The 18,216-nt window shown below is 45.0% G+C and overlaps 1 protein-coding gene across 2 annotated transcripts in view; it reads right to left on the bottom strand.

Annotated features, from left to right (window-relative positions):
• Nucleotides 1-18,125, bottom strand: part of Dnajc7 (DnaJ heat shock protein family (Hsp40) member C7) — a 37,552-nt gene extending 19,427 nt beyond the window's left edge. Inside the window, exons 1-2 of one of the 2 annotated variants that reach the window (XM_060386711.1) lie at nucleotides 17,459-18,125; nucleotides 1,732-1,820 (exon numbers count right to left, since the gene is read on the bottom strand). In XM_060386711.1, coding sequence (XP_060242694.1) covers nucleotides 1,732-1,820; nucleotides 17,459-17,535 — 166 coding nt within the window. In that variant the 5' untranslated portion in view covers nucleotides 17,536-18,125. The remainder of the gene's footprint in view (nucleotides 1-1,731; nucleotides 1,821-17,458) is intronic. The other variant, XM_060386712.1, reaches the window with a different exon arrangement.
• Nucleotides 18,126-18,216: the final 91 nt, after the last annotated feature.

Here is an 18,216-nt window from a genome sequence, read left to right as displayed (position 1 = left end):
AGGCCTCACCCTAAGGCACTCTAGCTTCCCCTGGGAGACTGAGTTCCAGGACCCCAGCTGGAATCCAGGCCCCTGCCAAGCGGGTGGAGAACCACACATGGTCTCCATCATATACAGATACTAGGCTATTATGTATATGTGTAAACAACTGTGCATGAAGCTATAGTGTAACATGCAGAAAACAGAATAGAAAGAAAAGGTAAATATTTGGGCATGAGTAAAGACTGAATGCAGATAATAGACATGAGTTATAAAAGAGGATATAAAGCTAATTGTTTTTCTAGAAATACTTCTGTCATGGAGATTTTTGGCTTTGGTAGTAGCTAAGTGTATTAAAAATGTATTTGACAGTAAAAGTGTAAACTCTAATGTGACACTCCACAGCTTCACGATGGCTCATTCTAACTGTAGGGTCTGGTTAATTTCAGTATGTTTTTTTTATTTCCAAGTCTTTTGTTTTGAAGATAAAGTTAACTTAGAAAACAAACAGGGCCAGCTCCAGCAAGTAAAGGCACTTGTCATCAAGCCTGATGTCCCAAGTTAGATTCCACATCGTTCACATGGCTGAAGGAAGCAACTGACTCCAGCAGGTTATCCTCCGACTTCCACATGCGTGCTAGAGCAGGGATTGCACTTGCACACACACACTCTCCAACAACAACAACAACAACAACAACAACATAATAATAAGAAGTAAAAGGTTAAAAGGTAAAATAGGGAGTAGAGAGCAAGTTGAAACTCTGGACTGTATGCAACTTTCTCTTATGCTGATATACTTTCCTTAAAGGTCACTGGAAAACATCTGTTTTCCAATTTAAAAAGTTATGGCTTTTTAGGGGCTGGCCTGTAGTACAAGTGTAGAGCATTTTTACACAGGAACGCCAGAAACGTCTGATTTCACCCCAAGCAACGCAACGCAACACAACACAACACAACACAACACCAACAACAAAAAGTTATGGCTTTGGAGGACTGGAAAGATGGCTCAGAAGTTAAGAGCACTGGCTCTTACAAAGGTCTTGAGTTTAATTCCCAGCAACCACAGGGTGGCTCAGAACCATCTATAATGAGACCCTCTTCTGGAGTGCAGGTGTACGTGCAGGCAGAACACTGTATACATAATAAATAAATCTTAAAAGTTATGGCTGTGAAGTGTGCCAACTGTCTTTTGGGAGTAGGGAGGCCAATGAGCTTAGGCATGTTTGCGAGATTTATGTGAGCCCAATACTGTGTTATGTTCAAGGTCATCTTCAACTATAAGCAAGTTCAATGCTGGTCTACATGAAATGGTCTTAAAAATAAATAAAGCATGCTGGCATATTAAGAGCATAGAGATAAGACTCAATTTTATCCTCAACGGCCACTTCCTAAGGTAGAGAAGGAAGCACCAACAATGAGATACCTGTGTCGGACATCTCAGCTAGGAAAAAGAACTGACCCGGAGACAAGTGAGCCAGGAGCCCACCAGCTCAGTAAGAAGTGCTTGCTTCTTTTTGTTCATTTGTTCTTGGAGACAAGGTTTCTCTGTGTAGCCCTGGCTGTCCTGAAACTCACTCTGTAGACCAGGCTGTCCTCAAACTCACAGAGATCTGCCTGCCTCTGCCTCCCCAGTGCTGAGATTAAAAGCGTGCACCACTACACGAGACTGAAGAAGTACTTGCTAGGCAGCAGCCACTTACAACAGTGCCTGGCAAATGACTGTGTCTACTGTAATGACCAGGTCCTTCTCACCTATGGCTTTTGTGTAATAGTTATAAGCTTCATTGTAGTCCTTCTTAGCATAGTATGCATTCCCTTGTTCCTTGAAGGATTCTGCTTCCCTGAAAAGAAAAAGGAGAATCACATTACTATACTTCAGGAATGGTCTCACAGGACAGTCTTAGGTCTAGAGCCAAGCTTCAAGTTAGTGTGATAATGGATTAATTTATAGATCTGTCCAACAATCTGATGGACCCAAAATAGGTTCATTGAAATAACCCAACCCATTCACTATCTATGCAGAGACATTCAAACTAAATCAAGAAAACTGCTTTCAGCTGGGTATGGTGGTTCACACCTGAAATCTACAATTTGGAGAGGCTGAGACAGGACTGCTGTGATTTTGGGGCCAGCCTGTCCTACACAGTAGTTCCAGGCCAGCGTGGGTTACAGAGCAAGACTGTCTCAAAAACACAGCACAACACGATAAAACAAAACCTGCCAGGTGTGGTGTCAAACGCCTGCAATCCTAGCACTTGGGATATACAGTCAGGAGATCAGGATTTCAATCCTGGTCACGTAACAAGTTTGAGGGCATCTTTGTTACTTCAGATCTACTCAGAAGAAACCAAACCAGGGGCTGGAGAGATAGCACAGAGGACGTTCTCCTAGAGGACACGGGTTCAATTCTCAGCACCCACATGGTAGCTCACAACTATCTGTAACCCCAGCTGCAGGGGACCTGATGTCCTCTTCTGACTTCTGAAGGCATCAGGAACACAAATAGTGCACATCCATACTCGTAGGCAAAACACTTATAACACATAAAAAACACCACTGAAAGAGTAACAACAACAAAAATAAAACTACTTCATGCTGTAGCCTTTAATCTTGCTTGTTTCCTAGTCTAGAGTGAGACATTTAGACATTCCAACATTCTTCATAAGCTCATTTTCCTTTTCCTCTCTGTTAAGAGCTCAAACCCAGGACCTTGTGTGCATTCCACACATGCTTTCTAAGTGAGCCACTGAAAGCCAACACTGACATTTCCAGTAAGTCACAACTACTGTTTTTTCTAAAAACGATTTGTTTGTTTATTATTTATACAGTACTCTGCTTGCATGCCTACATAACAGAAGAAGGCGCCAGATCTCATTACAGATGGGTATAAGCCACCATGTGGTTTCTGGGAATTGAACTCAGGACCTTTGGAAGAGCAGATAGTGCTCTTAACCACTGAGCCATCTCTCCAGGCCCCTTGGTTCTGTTTTTTGAAGGGCTGGGTTTGAGACAGTGTCATACCATGTAGCCTTGACTCTGTGGCAATTCTGCTGTAGCCTCCCAAGTGCAAGGATTATAAACTATGATGCTTCTTTATTTGCAACTTCTAGGAGAAACATTTTCAGGTAATTCTACTGGGGGCAGCTGACTTCTCAATACGAAATGGGACACAGCCTTAAGACTCTTAATAATTTAGTCTTCTGAAAAGTGTTTTCCCCACTCGTCACTGGAAGAACAGTGGAAAGCATGTGACAAAGGAGTGAAAAGCATATTGGTGCGTAAGAGAGAAGATGGAGCTGTGATAGCAGCGACTCGGAACACTGCAGGAAGTACTTATCTCCCAGTGTTCCCTCTTCCCATCATGTTCATCTGTGTGGTGCTAGCTGACCTTTTCACCATCCACCTACTGGCTGGGTTCAAGTCAAGACACGACAAATAGCGTCTGAAAACAGCAAACTAGAAATGTCTACCAAAAGTATCCCAAAGCAGCTGGGTGTGTTAGTGCACATCTTTAATTACAGCACTCAGGAGGCAGAGACAGGTGGAAAACTGTGGTTTTGAGGCCAGCCTCGTCTAATAACACATAGACGCTCCAGGCCGGTGAGGGATACATAATAAAACCCTGTCTAGAAGGAAGAGAAAAAAAAGTACTCAAAACATTATACTTCCCAACTCCAATGACAAAGATGTCTCTTTACTGCAACATAACTGAGTGTCTAAGCATGCTTCTTTTAAAGACTTTGTCTCCTTTCCTATCTGCCATGTATACAAAAGGGAAATAAATTCAGGATTGCCTGGGGGAGAGACAAAAGTCATAGTTGTTGGTGTGCCCCTTTGGTACTGGGGATTGAGTCCAGTACAAGCTGGGAAGGCACTGTGCCACTGAGCCACATCCACAGCAGCAGCAGCTAACACTGGTGATAATATGGGAGATGCAGCCTGAGTCTGTGACACAGCACAGGAAAGATTTGTGATTCATTTCTTACAAATTTTAAACTACAAACTGGCACAAGCTGCCCTCCCATTTCTGTACTTCCCCAACACTGTCCTGGGAAGCTCCACTCGCATGAAGAGACTGTTAGAAGAAAGGAGAAGGAAAATGGGTGACCTACTAATGTTGACAGATTTAAACTGTGCTGGGGGGACATCTGCCTGAAAACCTTATTACACCAACTGTCGCAATGTTATAAAAAGGCCACCAGCTATTAAAAGAACCCAGGAATAACCTCCCTCACCTGCAGGACTAAGAGAATCAACTGAAATTTTTCAATGCAATACATAAAACTTCTTTAAACATAAATTAAGCAGAGTGCTATAAAAACTCTAGGAAAAGGACTGGAGAGGTGGCTCAGAGGTTTAGAGCACTGGTTGCTCTTCCAGAGAAACCTGGTACAATTCCCAGCACCCACATGGCAGCTCACAACTGTCTATAACTCAAATTTCAGGGGATCCGACACTCTCACAGACATATATGCAGGCAAAACACCAATGCACATTAAACTCTAGGAAAAGCTTATGTTTTAAGAACAGACAGGACAAGAGATACCAAGGGCTTCCCCTGAACTTCCAGAAGCTCAGAAAAACCACTTTGAAAAAACGTATTAAACTCTGGAGTAGATACTGACCAGTCTGAAACTAGAATGTAGCTTCTTTTTAGTCAGCAGTGACTAAGAATAGCCAGCTCCCCGGGGAAACCAAAGTCACCCAGACACTGTGCCAGCAGCACCAGGCTTACTAGTGACAAGTGACAGGACCTAGAGCTACTGAATGGTGGTCTTTCTTCAACACTGTTCCCATGGAGCCTGAGGGCACTGCTGGCTTCTAACAGGAACCCAAACAGTGATTTCAGTGGAAATCATGTACAGGTATTTCAGGTAGGTACTTTCCATGCACAACTAGGCAAGTAAGTTTCACGGGCTCCCTTCCCCAAGAAACTGGAGTTTAAGTAGCTTGCCCAGTGTCAGGGAGTGACCGTGTTTGTCAAAATCCAAAGTCTACTACTTAAGCTTTCTAATGCTTACTTCTGTGATACTGACACTTTAATGTCTTTAAACTAAGACACAAACAAGCTCTTGTATGAAAAATATGTCCCAGGACTGAAATCGGGATCCCTAACAGTCAGTCGAGAGTAGAGCTCCTTTCTCTTTAAGATGCAAGACCCAGTGAACTGGACTTTGCCTCCCCCAAGAAACACATTTTATTTTAATAAATGGTGAGTAGATTCCATTCTAGAGCAAACAAAGCAAGTAATGTAGAGTCAGCCCACAGCAAAAAGAACAAGAATTGTGTTGTGACATGTTGACATGCTTTTAACCTCACATTGCACATCAGGCCAGAATTAGCTATTCCCACAGTTTCATGAAAAGGACTTATTTTTATAGAAATGTAGCTGATTAGCAGCTGCCTAGACAAAAGGCTTAGGCACTTGGTGCTTTTAGGCGGAATGCTTATTTTTGTATCCAGGTCCCATGTCCTAAGTGGAGCACATCCCAAACCAGAAGCAATAATGGCGGGCCTAACCCTCGGAATCCGTCAGGGCTGCACCAGGAACAATTCCAGAGCTAAGTAATTCGAGTCCTGCTTGGGAGTCTGAGAAGTGCTGAAGCTGTTCAAGCTGTCCTTACAGCAAAGTGACAGCAGGAGGAGATGTCAAAGAAATGGTACTGGAAAAGAAGAGCTGGTTAACACAGGAACTGAGGGCAATCTGAGGGAGGCATTTGTCACTGCTGCCAGGGTTCTTAATGCATTTGATAACTAAATGAGGTTTCCGCATGTACCTGCTAAAACATGTCAGTACAGAGAAAGGAAGAATGAAATTGTTTTCTATGGGTACAAATTAAATTTGCAGCGCCCAGGAGGCAAAGGGAGGTGGGTTTCTGTGAGTTTGAGGATAGCCTGGTCCACACATAGGGAGTTCAAGGCCAATCAGGGCTACCTAGTGAAATCTTGGCTCAAGAAGACAAAACAAAATAACAAAATCCAATATTAAGTTCAGAATAAAACCTAAAATATTAAAGCAAAATAGCCATATCCAGAACTGGCCTGACGGTGTTAACAACTATAAAACACCTCCTGTGTTTTCACACTCTCACGTGGTTCCAATCAAGAACAGCATTGCCTGGGCCTTCTGTGACAATGCTTCGGCGAGACTTCCACTTGTCTTCCTGCAAAGGAAGCAGCGGTGACACACTGCAGCGATGCACCACAGTGACTGCATTGGTCTCATAACTTCTAGAAGCCTTTGTAGGTTCCTTATTTTCATTTGCTTTGTCTGGTTTTTCCCATGCTAACTTCAAATTCACTACAAAGGATGGGTAGTAGTGACACAATGCCGTAAGTGCCAGCACTGGAGAGGCAGAGGCAGTTGGAGCTCTGTGAGTTCAAGGCCAGCCTGGTCTACAGAGCAAGTTCCAGGATAGGCAGGGCTACACAGAAAGAAAAACTATAAATAAGTAAATACAAAGTCAAGAATGACCCTGAACTTTGGTCCCCTACCCCGACCTCCTGAGGGGTCACAGGCAGGCGTACTACACTGAACTCAGGCTTCATGCACATGCATAGTCCAGCCTATGTTGTTGGGGTTTTTTGGCCTGCCTTTGAAATTTTTACTTTTTAAGTATTTTATTGATATAACTAGTTATTTATGAAGTACAACATAGTTATTTCAATTCAACACTTGTCTATATCATGCAATGTTTAGAAAATGCCTTATTTTCTTACTGGGAACTAAAATATTGTAGCACTGAGCTATATAAAGACTTTTCCTTATACTTGTAAGAGTCAGATTCCCAGGTTGGCCGCTCAGACAGCTGGCCCGCAACATCAGGCTACATAAAATGAGCTTATCCAATCTCCCATGCAATCCCTGGGAAATATAAGCACAGGAGCTCTGATGAAACAAGGATGCTGGGAATGATTCTGACTTAAACCACTAACAACCAAAACACAGGGCCAGTAAGATGGCTCGTCTGGTAATGATACATCCCACCAAGCTTGACTACCGAGTTCAATCCATGGGACCTACATGATGGAAGGAGAAAAGCAATTCCTGCAAGTTGACTCATGACTTCCATGCTGATGCTATGGCTGCCACCCCAACCCACCACACACACACACACACACACACACACACACACAGGAGCAAACTTTTTTTGAGATAAGGTCTCACTATGTAGCCTTGACTGGCCTGGGGCTCAAAATCTACAGACCGGGCTAGCTTCAATCTCAGAGAGATCCATCTGACTCTGCTTCCCCAATGCTGGGATTAAAGATGTGTGCCACCACTGCCAAGCTGCAAGCAAATTCTCTTTTTATGCATTCAAATAGTCACCCACAGATAAGCACCTTTCCTGAGAAAGGTGGGCAAGCAGAACATAGTTTTCTGAGTAAGCATTGCTGTTTTAAAAATGTGTTTTTTCTCACCAGCCAGGAAACTGCAGCCTTGAAAACCCATTCTTCCACAGTGCGCATCTGTTAAGACCTATGTGTCTGAGCTTGTAGGTATACTCTCTCTGAATCTGCTGTTCATTCATAGCTGCTACTAATTATTCCCACAAGTACTGCCAAAGAATCATTTGGCATTATATGAGTCTTAGCAGGACCATGTGATCAAATCAGACAACTTGGGCTTATGATCTCCAGCCAACTTTGCACATTTACAACTTACTAAATTAAAAATAGATTAAAACATCACAGTTGACAGTGCAACATATCCTAACTTAGATGTCCTATAAAAACGTCCATTTTCTTTCTAAATACCTCCAAGATAAACGCTGAAGCAATTCTGCCTTAGGTCAGCTGGTTAAGCTTTTTAGCAATTACAGAGTCATGTAAAAATTTCAGTCAGCCTCTGTTCAGATGCTTCATTCACTGGGTGGCTTTTTGAAAAACCTCCTTAGGCTAGCAGGATGGCTCTGGGGTAAAGACACTTGCCACAGAGCCTGAGTTTGACCCACATGGTGGAAAGAGAAAACTGACTCCCCAAAGTTGTCCTCTGACTTTCATGTGTGCCACAAACATATATTCACACAAAAATAATTTACACACATGCATACATACCCACACACATACAAACTTTTTTTTTAATCTTTATTTTATGTACATTAGCGTGAAGGTATCAGGTCCCTTGGAATGGGCATTACAGACAGTTGTAAGCTGCCATGTGGGTGTTGGGAATTGAACCCGGGTCCTTTGGAAGGGCAGACAGTGCTCTTAACCACTGAGCCATCTCTCTAGCCCGCATACAAACTTTTTTAAATTAAGTTTTAATGTGTAAAGGTGTTTTTTATCTGCACGTGTAACCTGTGCATCTGATGCCCTCAGAGGCCAGATCCCTTGTAATTGGAGTTATAGGCAGTTCTGAGCTGCCATCTGGGTGCTTGAACCTTTGACCCTGGAAAAGCAGCTGGTGCTTTTATTCACGGAGTACTGTCAACCACTAAACCATCTCTCCAGCCCCTAGGGTTAAGTCTCTTCATCAGGTGAATCATTTAAGATTTTTTTTTTCCAAAGGGAGGAAAAAAGGGAAAAATAAATCACGTCAGCCATTGCATAGAAACTACAGTGCAACACCTATAACCCAGGAAATACTTTTGTGTGACAAAAGCTGTAAGACTTTTACTTTAAGTATTTGGCTCCCTCTTCTTGGGAGCTTCAGAGATTTGTTGTTGCTGCTGTTTTTTTGTTTGTTTGTTTTTTGAAACAGTCTCTCTACATAGCCCTGGTTATCCTGGAAAATGTAGACCAGGCTGGCCTCAAACTCAGAGATCCCCCTGTTTCTGCCTCTTGAGTGCTGGGATTAAAGGTGTGGGTCACTGCGCTCAGCTAGCTTCAGAGATTTGTATTTTATATCTTGCCTACCTTGTGTACATCTGCCTAACCTATGGTTTCTCTCTCAAACTTAAAGCTTTCCTGACTCTGTTTTTAAGTTCTTTATTGATGAAACCAAACGCTCCAAAAGAAAACCCCAATTCTCAGTTAACATTGTTATACAGAAAAAAAAAAAAAAATCTAGTTCTGCTAAAATTGAAACTAAGGACAAAATGCTCTAATTTTCTTAGAGTAGAGAAGTGTTCGGAAGCCTTTGATTTTAGAAAAAAACTTGGGGGCGGGGTTGGGGGTGATCTGTCCCTTTCTCTGGTGGCTGTTGGGACTGCAGTATGTACCACATGCCTGGAAATGAAGAGTCTCAATGTGTTCACCAAATCTCCAATGTTACCTTGCTCTGGACTGCAGCACCTTGCTTCTTCTATTCAGTCAAATTTACTAGCGGCTTGTTGATCTAGCAATGCCCTCCACCCGACAGAATTTACGGGATCTTGGCCAGTCTCAGAGTAGAAATTCTTTCCTCCTCCCCCTTCCCCAGACCTCTTGTCCCCAATGGCATGTCACAAGGCCTGTTTCATGTTGTACTCTCTCTGACCTTCATGAGAATAAAGTAACAGGAGTCCAATAGCCTCATGTTAATCCCATCCTGCCCATAGGCAAGTCACTATTTTTTTTCTTTAAAATATTTAGAAATTAAATAAATTCTAACCTATAAATAAAATTTCAATTTAACATTCATATATGTAAGTGAAAGCCACATGACTTGTGAAAAAGTTTGTCAAGGTCCTGTGTGCTGGGTACTTTCTAACCAGGTAGAGGCGGGGCGAGCACTCGCGTGAGCTCCAGGCACTGCAAAGCTACCAGGCAGCCCAGCTCCCTTTACCCAGTAGCTGTCTACCTTCCTTTCTTTTCTTTTTAAATCCCAAGGTTCTTTATAGTGCTTTCTTCTTACTCCAGGGGATCAAATCCTTGTGTTTTAAATAATTAAGATTTTTTTTTCCAGGCTCAGTAGAGATGCAGCGAGATGGGTTTTTGGTGTCAGGCAGTTGGCAGAGTGGGACACTGGGAGAGAACCATCAGCAACCCCATTTTCACTTTACAGCACAACTAAAACAACTTCTCAGTTAGACGTGGTGGTTTACACCTAGAATTCCAGCACCTAGGAGGCTGAAGCAAACACACTGCTACAGAGTTCAAGGCCAGCCTGCACTATATAGTGAGTTCTAGGCCAGCCTGCACTATACAGTAAAACCTGTCTCAAAAAGTAAAAACTCAAAAACAATCTCCTATTCCTAAAGAGGAAAGGTGGAAGACAAAGATGAAGACTCAACATTTGAGTCAAAATGTACTCTGGATACTCAAGGAGAAACCTCGATGGGGGCGGAGTACATTAGGAGGGCCAAGTACATCAAGGGGAGCTGTGAAGTCTACACAAGTAAGTCAGCAGCACTCTCTACTGCTGGAAGAGGGAAGGACATGAGGCAGGCACTGGCAGGAGCTGGCTAGGTCTGAGAGGAAGCAGACCCGATCTTGACAGAAATCGCATCCCTGCCAGCATAAGGTCAGTCAAAGAAACAGCCACCTCACTGTGAGGTCTGTACCTTGACTAACAGGCGTAAGAGTGTTCTGGCATTTGCTTCTTCTTCTTTACAGATCCTTGGGAGGAGGAGAGCAGACTCTAAGGCCGCTTCAGAGTAATGAGCCTTTCTGAAATCACCCTGAGAGCACAAGTCATTGAGCCTAACAAGTGTTAGCCTGAGGCTGATGTTCAAATATCCCTGAATCCACCTTCCACTTTTTGGTCCTTCTCTCTAAGACAATGTAGACATCCCCACAGGAATGGGGATAGTCTAAAGATACTTGCACCCCTCCTGATGGCTATTAGACTCTTTTTTGAAACATGTTCCCGTGGATTAGAATCCCCCTGGGAATCCTATGCTGTGGGAAGGAATAGCTAAGGCGTAGTGCCTGCCAGAGAAGAAACTTCTCTCTCAGAGGTCAGACTACTTTGTAGCAGAGACTGGCACCCAGACAGTGATGGGTCAGCTTTGGGACAAACCATGCCCTACCCAGGACTGCTTAGTTATGGATATCTCTTGCCCTCCATTTAAATCTAAGCCTCAGATCTCAACCTGATGGACCTGGGGTGGTGGTGGAATGGGGTCTCTGAACTTCTTTACCTGCCCCTCTTTCCAATAAGGTTACACTGAATAAACATCCTTTTCTCTGCTCTTTACTGTGACCTGTCTCTTTAACTGGACAAGTGAAGATGGTGGCAGAGTTCAGCTGTTAGCAATGCCAGGGCCCAGGCTTGATCCTAACGGCTCTGGTAACATCTCTCATCCTGATGTAGATAGCGGCACCCCTCAACAGTCTAGAACTAAGGAACCATAATTAAGAAAAGGCTGCTTCCAGGGCTGACACGATGGCTCCAGAAGACACCTGCTGCTGAGCCTCGGGACACACACACACACACAGCGGGGGTGGGGTGGGTTGCTGCTTCCTGATGGTGTGGAGGATATGGAAGGTAGATATGGAAACCAGAGGGGCAGGAAGGATGTTGTGGTGGCACTTATACGAAGTTCTCTTGGGCCCTCAATTCAACAGGCAGCTTAATTCTTTCAGGGTAAACTGCCCAAGCAGGAACTTTCAGGCAGAAAATACAACAGAGTCCTGCTCATCCCTCACACTGTCTTCAAAAATAACAGCTTCAGAAGAGATGGTCAATATTGCTTATTTGATAACCTAGTCTCCCCATACGTGTCACACACCGAGAAGAGCAGGGCTTAATATAAAACCAGAAAAGTCATATACCCACACACCATCACTCTCAAACGCCCATCCACGCACTCTTCTGCCCATCACTGTGTAAAATTAGAACTACAGTTTCTATCTGCCTGGAGAGAGAAAGCTCAACTGTCAACTGTCACGCCAGTAGAAAGAACGGTGCCTGTAAAACCCACTCTGAACCCTGTTCCTACTGATGAAATTCAGCTTCAAAGAATACCTGGACCGTCGTCTACGTAACTTCCACATCACTCCGCACTGGAGAATGAGGAGGAAACATTAGTGAAAGAAGGGACAAAGGAATTCTCAACTGGACTTTGTTTCAGGAGACAAGGCACCGAGGCAGCAGCGGTCCTTGTTCTCCAGCCTTCTAAAGTCCTAGAGCAAGAGAGCAAAGGCAGGCGTCCAGTACTCAATCCTTTTTAAATAACCAACTTCCATGACTAAGCTAAGCCCTGATTGGCTGTAACGTACAGTAAGGCTAGGCTTCAGGCCAATCAGAATTCCTGCTGTTGGCAGGTGACTAGGCACTAGAGCAACTGCCACTCACTTGGCCCAGCATTTCCCTAAAATTGCTCAGTTTACTCAACACTGGTTAATATAGGAATCTGAACTACAATAAGGAAAAGGGACCTCCTATCTTCTTCCTGTTCCATTAATGACTATTTAACAATTTCTACATTAATATCAGGGTTCAAATAATTTGCTATATTCAGGATTCTGTATTCCTAAATTTATCCCCTTCCTTAGCCATAACTCACTTCTTCTGTCTCCCATTTCTTTACCTCTGAGCCACACTTAAAGCATACCAACTTGAAGTGTTCCTCATTCATTTGACTTCAAAATCAAAGATATCTGAATTCCGCTTTTAGACGTATTGAAATGTCTAGCTTCTTGCCCTAGCACTCTATAAGAAGGTGAACAAATTCCTAACATTGATCAGGTTGAGAAGTGTGTGTGTGTGTGGGGGGGAAGATTCCCACCAACTCTTTGGTTAAGTAAGGCTATGAAGTTCAAAAGGACTTAAAAAGCTGTGGAAGAAAAATAATAACTACTACAAAGCCTGAGATGTGGACTCAGCAATGTGTGTGGAGAAATAAAAGACAGATTTCTAACCCACAAAGGAATTAAGATTGCTAGGTAACAAGAGCCTAATAGGAATGGCTCTTCCAATGGCAGCACTCTGGAGGCAAAAGCAGGCACATCTCCTTTGAGTTGGAGGCCAGCCTGGTCCACACAGCAAGTTTCAAGCCAGTCATGGCTACATAACAAGGCCTTGCTAAAGAAAAAAGAGAAAGAAGAAAAAAAAAAAAAGAAAGAAAAAGGAGTAGGAGAGAGAAAGAATAGAAGAAAGAAGGACAGAAAAAAGGAGAATGGCTTTTGTGGCAAGAGGGCTCAGTGGGTACAGCAGCTTGCCCCCAAGACTGGCAATCTGAATTTAATCCCTGGAACCCATACACTAGAAGGAGAGAACTGACTTCCACAGGCTGTCTTCTGACATCACACTCATGTACACAGACATACATACAAAGTGTAACAAGAAAGAAAGAAAGAAAGAAAGAGAGAGAAAAAAGAATGGTTGTGTGCATGAGAACAGATACAGAAATGCTGGCTCAGGAGTGGAAAGATGGCTCAGTGTTTAAGAGCACTGGCCCAAGTTCAATCCCTAGCACCCAAATGGTGGCTCACAACCATCTGTAACTCTAGTTCCACGGCATTCAAGGCAATTCTGACCTCTGCTGGTACTACACACGCCTGGCATGCAGATAGATATGTATGCAGGCAAAACACCTATACAGACAAAATAAAATAAAAATATACGTAAACAACACATCATTGGGGCTGGAGACACGGCTCGCTGAGTCAGAGCATTTGCTGGGCCTTACAGGACATGCTAGCTTGTCGCCAGTCTCTTCCCACAGCAACAGAAATGAAGGCAAAAGGTGGTTGAGATCGTCCAGAGCAATCCAGGAAGGAGCAGCCCCCACCCACGCGGGCACACATGCGCGGGCACACAGCGTGCACACGCACTCCAAGTCTCACCGACAGTCCTACCCGTCACCTACACGGCAGCTCACAACCATCTGCAGCTAGAGTTCCAAGGGATCCGATGCCCTCAATGTGGGCTCCATGGAGGCACACATACGCACGCGCAGGCAAAGCATTCAAACATATAAAGTAGTTCCATCTAAAGAAAAGAAGTATCATCTCAGGGAAGCAAGCAAGGAAGTCTTAGTTCCCAATCTGTGGCTCCCTGATTCTATGTCCAGTCACAGCAGATTCAGAACGAAACACAGACAAGCTTCCTCTCTGGTGACCTGCTTGAAATCCATTAGAATGTCATAATAAAGGCTATCTACAGAGACCAATAACCAGAGACCTTTAACTCTCAGGACAGGCAATGCATATTAGAAAACGTATCCAGCAGCTTCCCAGGAACATCAAAAGCCTTGTTAGGTGAACTGCTGAAATGTCTGAACTTTAACCCCTTATCTACAAAATGGCAGACAACGAAGAACAATTTGGGACCAGTAAAATGGCTCAGCAGGTGTAAAGATGCTTACCACAAACAACCTCAGTTTAATCCCTGGATCCCAAATGGTAGAGAATCAATTCCCACAAGTTGTGCTCTTGTCCTCTGGCCTCCAAAATGCTCACCCACACGTGGGTGCATGCTCTCTCCCTCTCACTAAATATATAAAAGCAATTTTCACACAGAGAATTCTATTTTGGAGTGTGCTAACATTTCAGCTTAGACTACCTGGAATGAAGTAGACATGGCTTCCATATTCAACACTCAAGAAAGAAGAGCAAACAGTGAAATAAGGAACAAAGTGGCTGTCAGTGGGCCTTAGAGTGTGTACATGTATGGTGTGTGCACGCGCATGTATGCACATGTGGGTGGAGGCTTCGCTTTCCTGGATTGCTCTGGACCTTTTCAACTCATCTTTTACTTTCATTTCTTAGTTGCTGTGGGAAAAGACTGGTGACAAAGTAACAGGTGCAAACACTTAAGGCTTCTTTCTCTCCAGATATAGTAAAACAAAATAAGATGCAGCCACATGAAGTGTTGGGATTCATGAGGTCCATGTCTGGAAGTTCCTCTCATCTTGCCTGCTGTGGGACTGTGACAACTTAGTAGCAAGCAAGATTCGTCAGAGCCAAGATGTAAGGAAGGAAGGATTCCTGCTGGCTTCCCAAAAACATCCCAAGGGACTCATAGACTGATGTGTCCCTAAGTGAACTGGGAGTAGAAAGATGTAACCAGAAAGACTTAGCCAGACAATAAAGGGATGCTTCGAGGAGATGTCCTTCCCCATCAGCTGCTATGGCTGCAGGGAGTATTCTAGGAAGTGAGAAAAGTATAAAACCACCTCCTTCCAAAACTTCCAAATCTCTACTCCTTCTTCAACGGAAAAATTCCACATCAACAACAGTTTCACACCAACAGATCCTATAGCCTACTCTCCTAAGGATGCCTTTCCACAGCAGAGGTCAAAGCAATTTAAGTTACTTTCTTTTTCTTTTATATACAGAACTGGTATATAATGGTCATACAAAACTGAATAATCAGTTCTAGTATGTCTAAAATGCAAACTCTCTTTATATGTAACACATGCCTGTTAAGAATGCATTTTTGCGGGGTCTGGAGAGATGGCTCAGCGGTTCAGAGCACTGGCTGCTCTTCCAAAGGTCCTGAGTTCAATTCCCAGCAACCACATGATGGCTCACAACCATCTATAATGAGATCTGGTGCCCTCTTCTGGCATGCAGACACATATGCAGGCAGTATAGTATATAAATAATAAAAAAGGAACACATTTTTGGCTTTTATTTATATGTACACTACTTGGTGGTAGATAAATGTTTTACTATCAATGACAAAAAAAAGGTAATTAATGCATATCATGCTTCACATGATGTGGCTACATTATATCAGTTTACTGTTTCATGTTCTCTCTCTGCCTCTATGTCTCTCTGTCCGTCACACACACTCACACACACACACACTCTTAACATGAAGCCCTGGCTAGCCAACTGTGCAGACTGGGATGCCCTTGAACTTATATTATTCTGCTTGCCTCTGCCTCCCAAGCGCTGGATTACGTGAACGCCACCGTGCCTAGCTTGTTTTTGTTTTGAGACAAAACTTACCGTTAAACCCAGACTGATGAATTCTAGCTCTTTCTGCCTCAGTCTCCCAAACTCGAGGGTTACAGATGTGCGCCACCACGTTCAGTCTTCAAGTTTCTCACCACATCTCCCCACGATCATTCACCACCATTTATGACAAAACACCCTCTTTATAAAGCGGTTTCATTTCATTTTAGGGAGAAGGGTTTGCTTTAGAGAGGGGACACAGAAGTGAAGTCTCGCCAAGCAGAATGATGTACAGATGGATGGCTCTCAAGTGCAAGGCTGGCTGGGCTACGTAGTGAGGCCTGCCTATCATCCAAAGGAGGGACACTCTCTACAGCTGATTTACACCGAGCTGGATAGATTCCCTAAGTGACAAATGGCCAAAGTCCCTATTTATAGCAGTGAGAAGCACACTAATTCTCTCCAAATACAAGTAAAATAAATTGAAGCTCTTCCTTACTGAGGGGCTTCCCTTCTCATTTTGCAATTCCTTAAGATACACGTGAGCTTAACTCTGAACACTGCAATCCTGTGGAAACTCAACACGAAGGAGCCTAGACCAGACTGGTGTCTCAGGGATCAACTAACACATGTTGTCAAGCCTCTCAGCTTCCAAATCGGGTACTGCCCATACACCTGGTAACTACAATACTCACCGTGGCTCCCCGAGTACCCGCTTATACTTCTAGCTGAGATAGTAAAACCTTCAGAATCCTGATTTCTAGATCTCCTGAACTGATTTACTCAAATTATTCAGACCGAAGACATACCGTCCAGGCTAGGTATGAACATAGGAAGCACACGGGAGGGAGACTAAGGGCATGGTACAGTCCACCCTAAACAAAGGATCAAATTAATCTGCAACCGATAAGGGACTCTGTTAACCTTTGCTATCAGAACAAGCGCTCGCTCGCAACTGTGTTCCAATCCCGCTTCAAAAACCTGTCCTTAGCTGGTGCCAGAATTCACAGAGTGTTCTAGAAAACCACTCACTCAGCAGCTCCCTAGGCTAGTCCAGACTGGCAAGCTTGCATACTGCAGCTGCCCAGCAGTCCCAACTGCATGTAAACAGCTGTCCTCCTTGAGATCAGGAAAGGTCTTGGGAAGAATGGTGCAGAAGCGTCTGACCCGTACAGCAAGAGACAAGCTCCTCCTTCGTCCTTCTGGCTATCCATTTTTAACTTCTACCGTAAGCAGGGGGGCGACCACGGTCAATGCTGCAGGCTTACCATCCCCTCGGGCCCACATTAATGACCACTAAGTGTAATTGCCGAGGAAATGGAAGTGAGGAGGAGAATGAGGACTCTCGGAGACGTAGAGTGAGGGCAGATAACAATGCACACGTTAACCAGAGCAGGCGGAGGTCGGGGCTATGTTAAGGAAGTCGTCATCTCCGCCGCGACGCTTCCCCCACCCTGCAGCCTAGCTCTGAGATTCCCCCTCGGAGACCCGGCCTCTACCATGAGGACGACCTTTCTCTCCGCGGCAGAGCAAGGCCACCCTCCATGCCGCGGCTCCCCACTAGGCAGAAGCAGAAGGGGAGAACCGACCCCCAAGTGCGCCCCTTCGGGGGGTCTCTGTCGAGTCCGGCCCAGAAGTCTGTGTGGGGTGGGGGGTTGTCTGCAGGAGGAGGCGCACCGTCTCTACCTTTGGGGGCTGCCGAGTCGACATTCCCCAAGCCACGAGCTGCAAGCTCGCTTCCTCCATAACTCTAGCCCTTGGTTACCTCTTTGCTTCTTCGTCCTCCACCAGTTCAGGCTCGGTCGCCGCCATTACCACATCGCACTCCGCGGCAGCCGCCATCTTACCGCCGGGACCAGAGAGCCGAGTGGGAGGCAGGCCGTGAAGAGTACTTCCGGTCGGAGCATCAAGCCGCTGGGTTGCGCTGCGCCCAGAGGGACTCCCTCGAGCCCGTCTACCAACGAGAGGCTCCGCTTGGGGCCAGAGCGGCCTCCCATCCCTGGAGGTCCAAGGTGGTCTCCGCGCTGGGGCCGGAGCCCAGGGGCGGCTCCTGTGCGTAGGGGGCGCCACTTTCCCCGTGGGTAGGAGGAGGGTACGGAAGGATGTTGCCTCTCTAGGCCTGGGCTTGCCTCAGTATCCCGACAGCCTGGTTGCCATAACAACTCGCAGTCCTAGAGCGTCTCCTACCAGGCTTGGGAATCCCGGGTGTGTGGAGATGGGCTCACCGAAGGCTCTCGAGGGGAAGAGCCCTCGACGACTACCTTCCCGACCTTGGAGTGTGTCCACAGCTTCCTCCCCGGAAAGGCATGAAGAGCTACTTTGAGCCCAGTCCCCAGCTTTCATCGGTGCCTGGAAGCCCTGCCCAGCCAAGCGAGGGGAACGCAGGGCGTCTTCACCCTGCGCCTTTCATCCTTCACGGATCTCCTAGCGCCGACTGCTTCATCACCCTAATGACGCGGACCCTTTTATGAGGCCGCTTTCATGTCAGCCGCTTGGGAGTGCCATCTCAGCGTTAAGCCTAGA

This window comes from Meriones unguiculatus, chromosome 7 (genome assembly GCF_030254825.1).
Source record: "Meriones unguiculatus strain TT.TT164.6M chromosome 7, Bangor_MerUng_6.1, whole genome shotgun sequence".
Classification (NCBI taxonomy): Eukaryota; Metazoa; Chordata; class Mammalia; order Rodentia; family Muridae; genus Meriones; species Meriones unguiculatus.
Note: the sequence above shows the minus strand (reverse complement) of the source record. Positions and strands in the feature narration are given on the sequence as shown.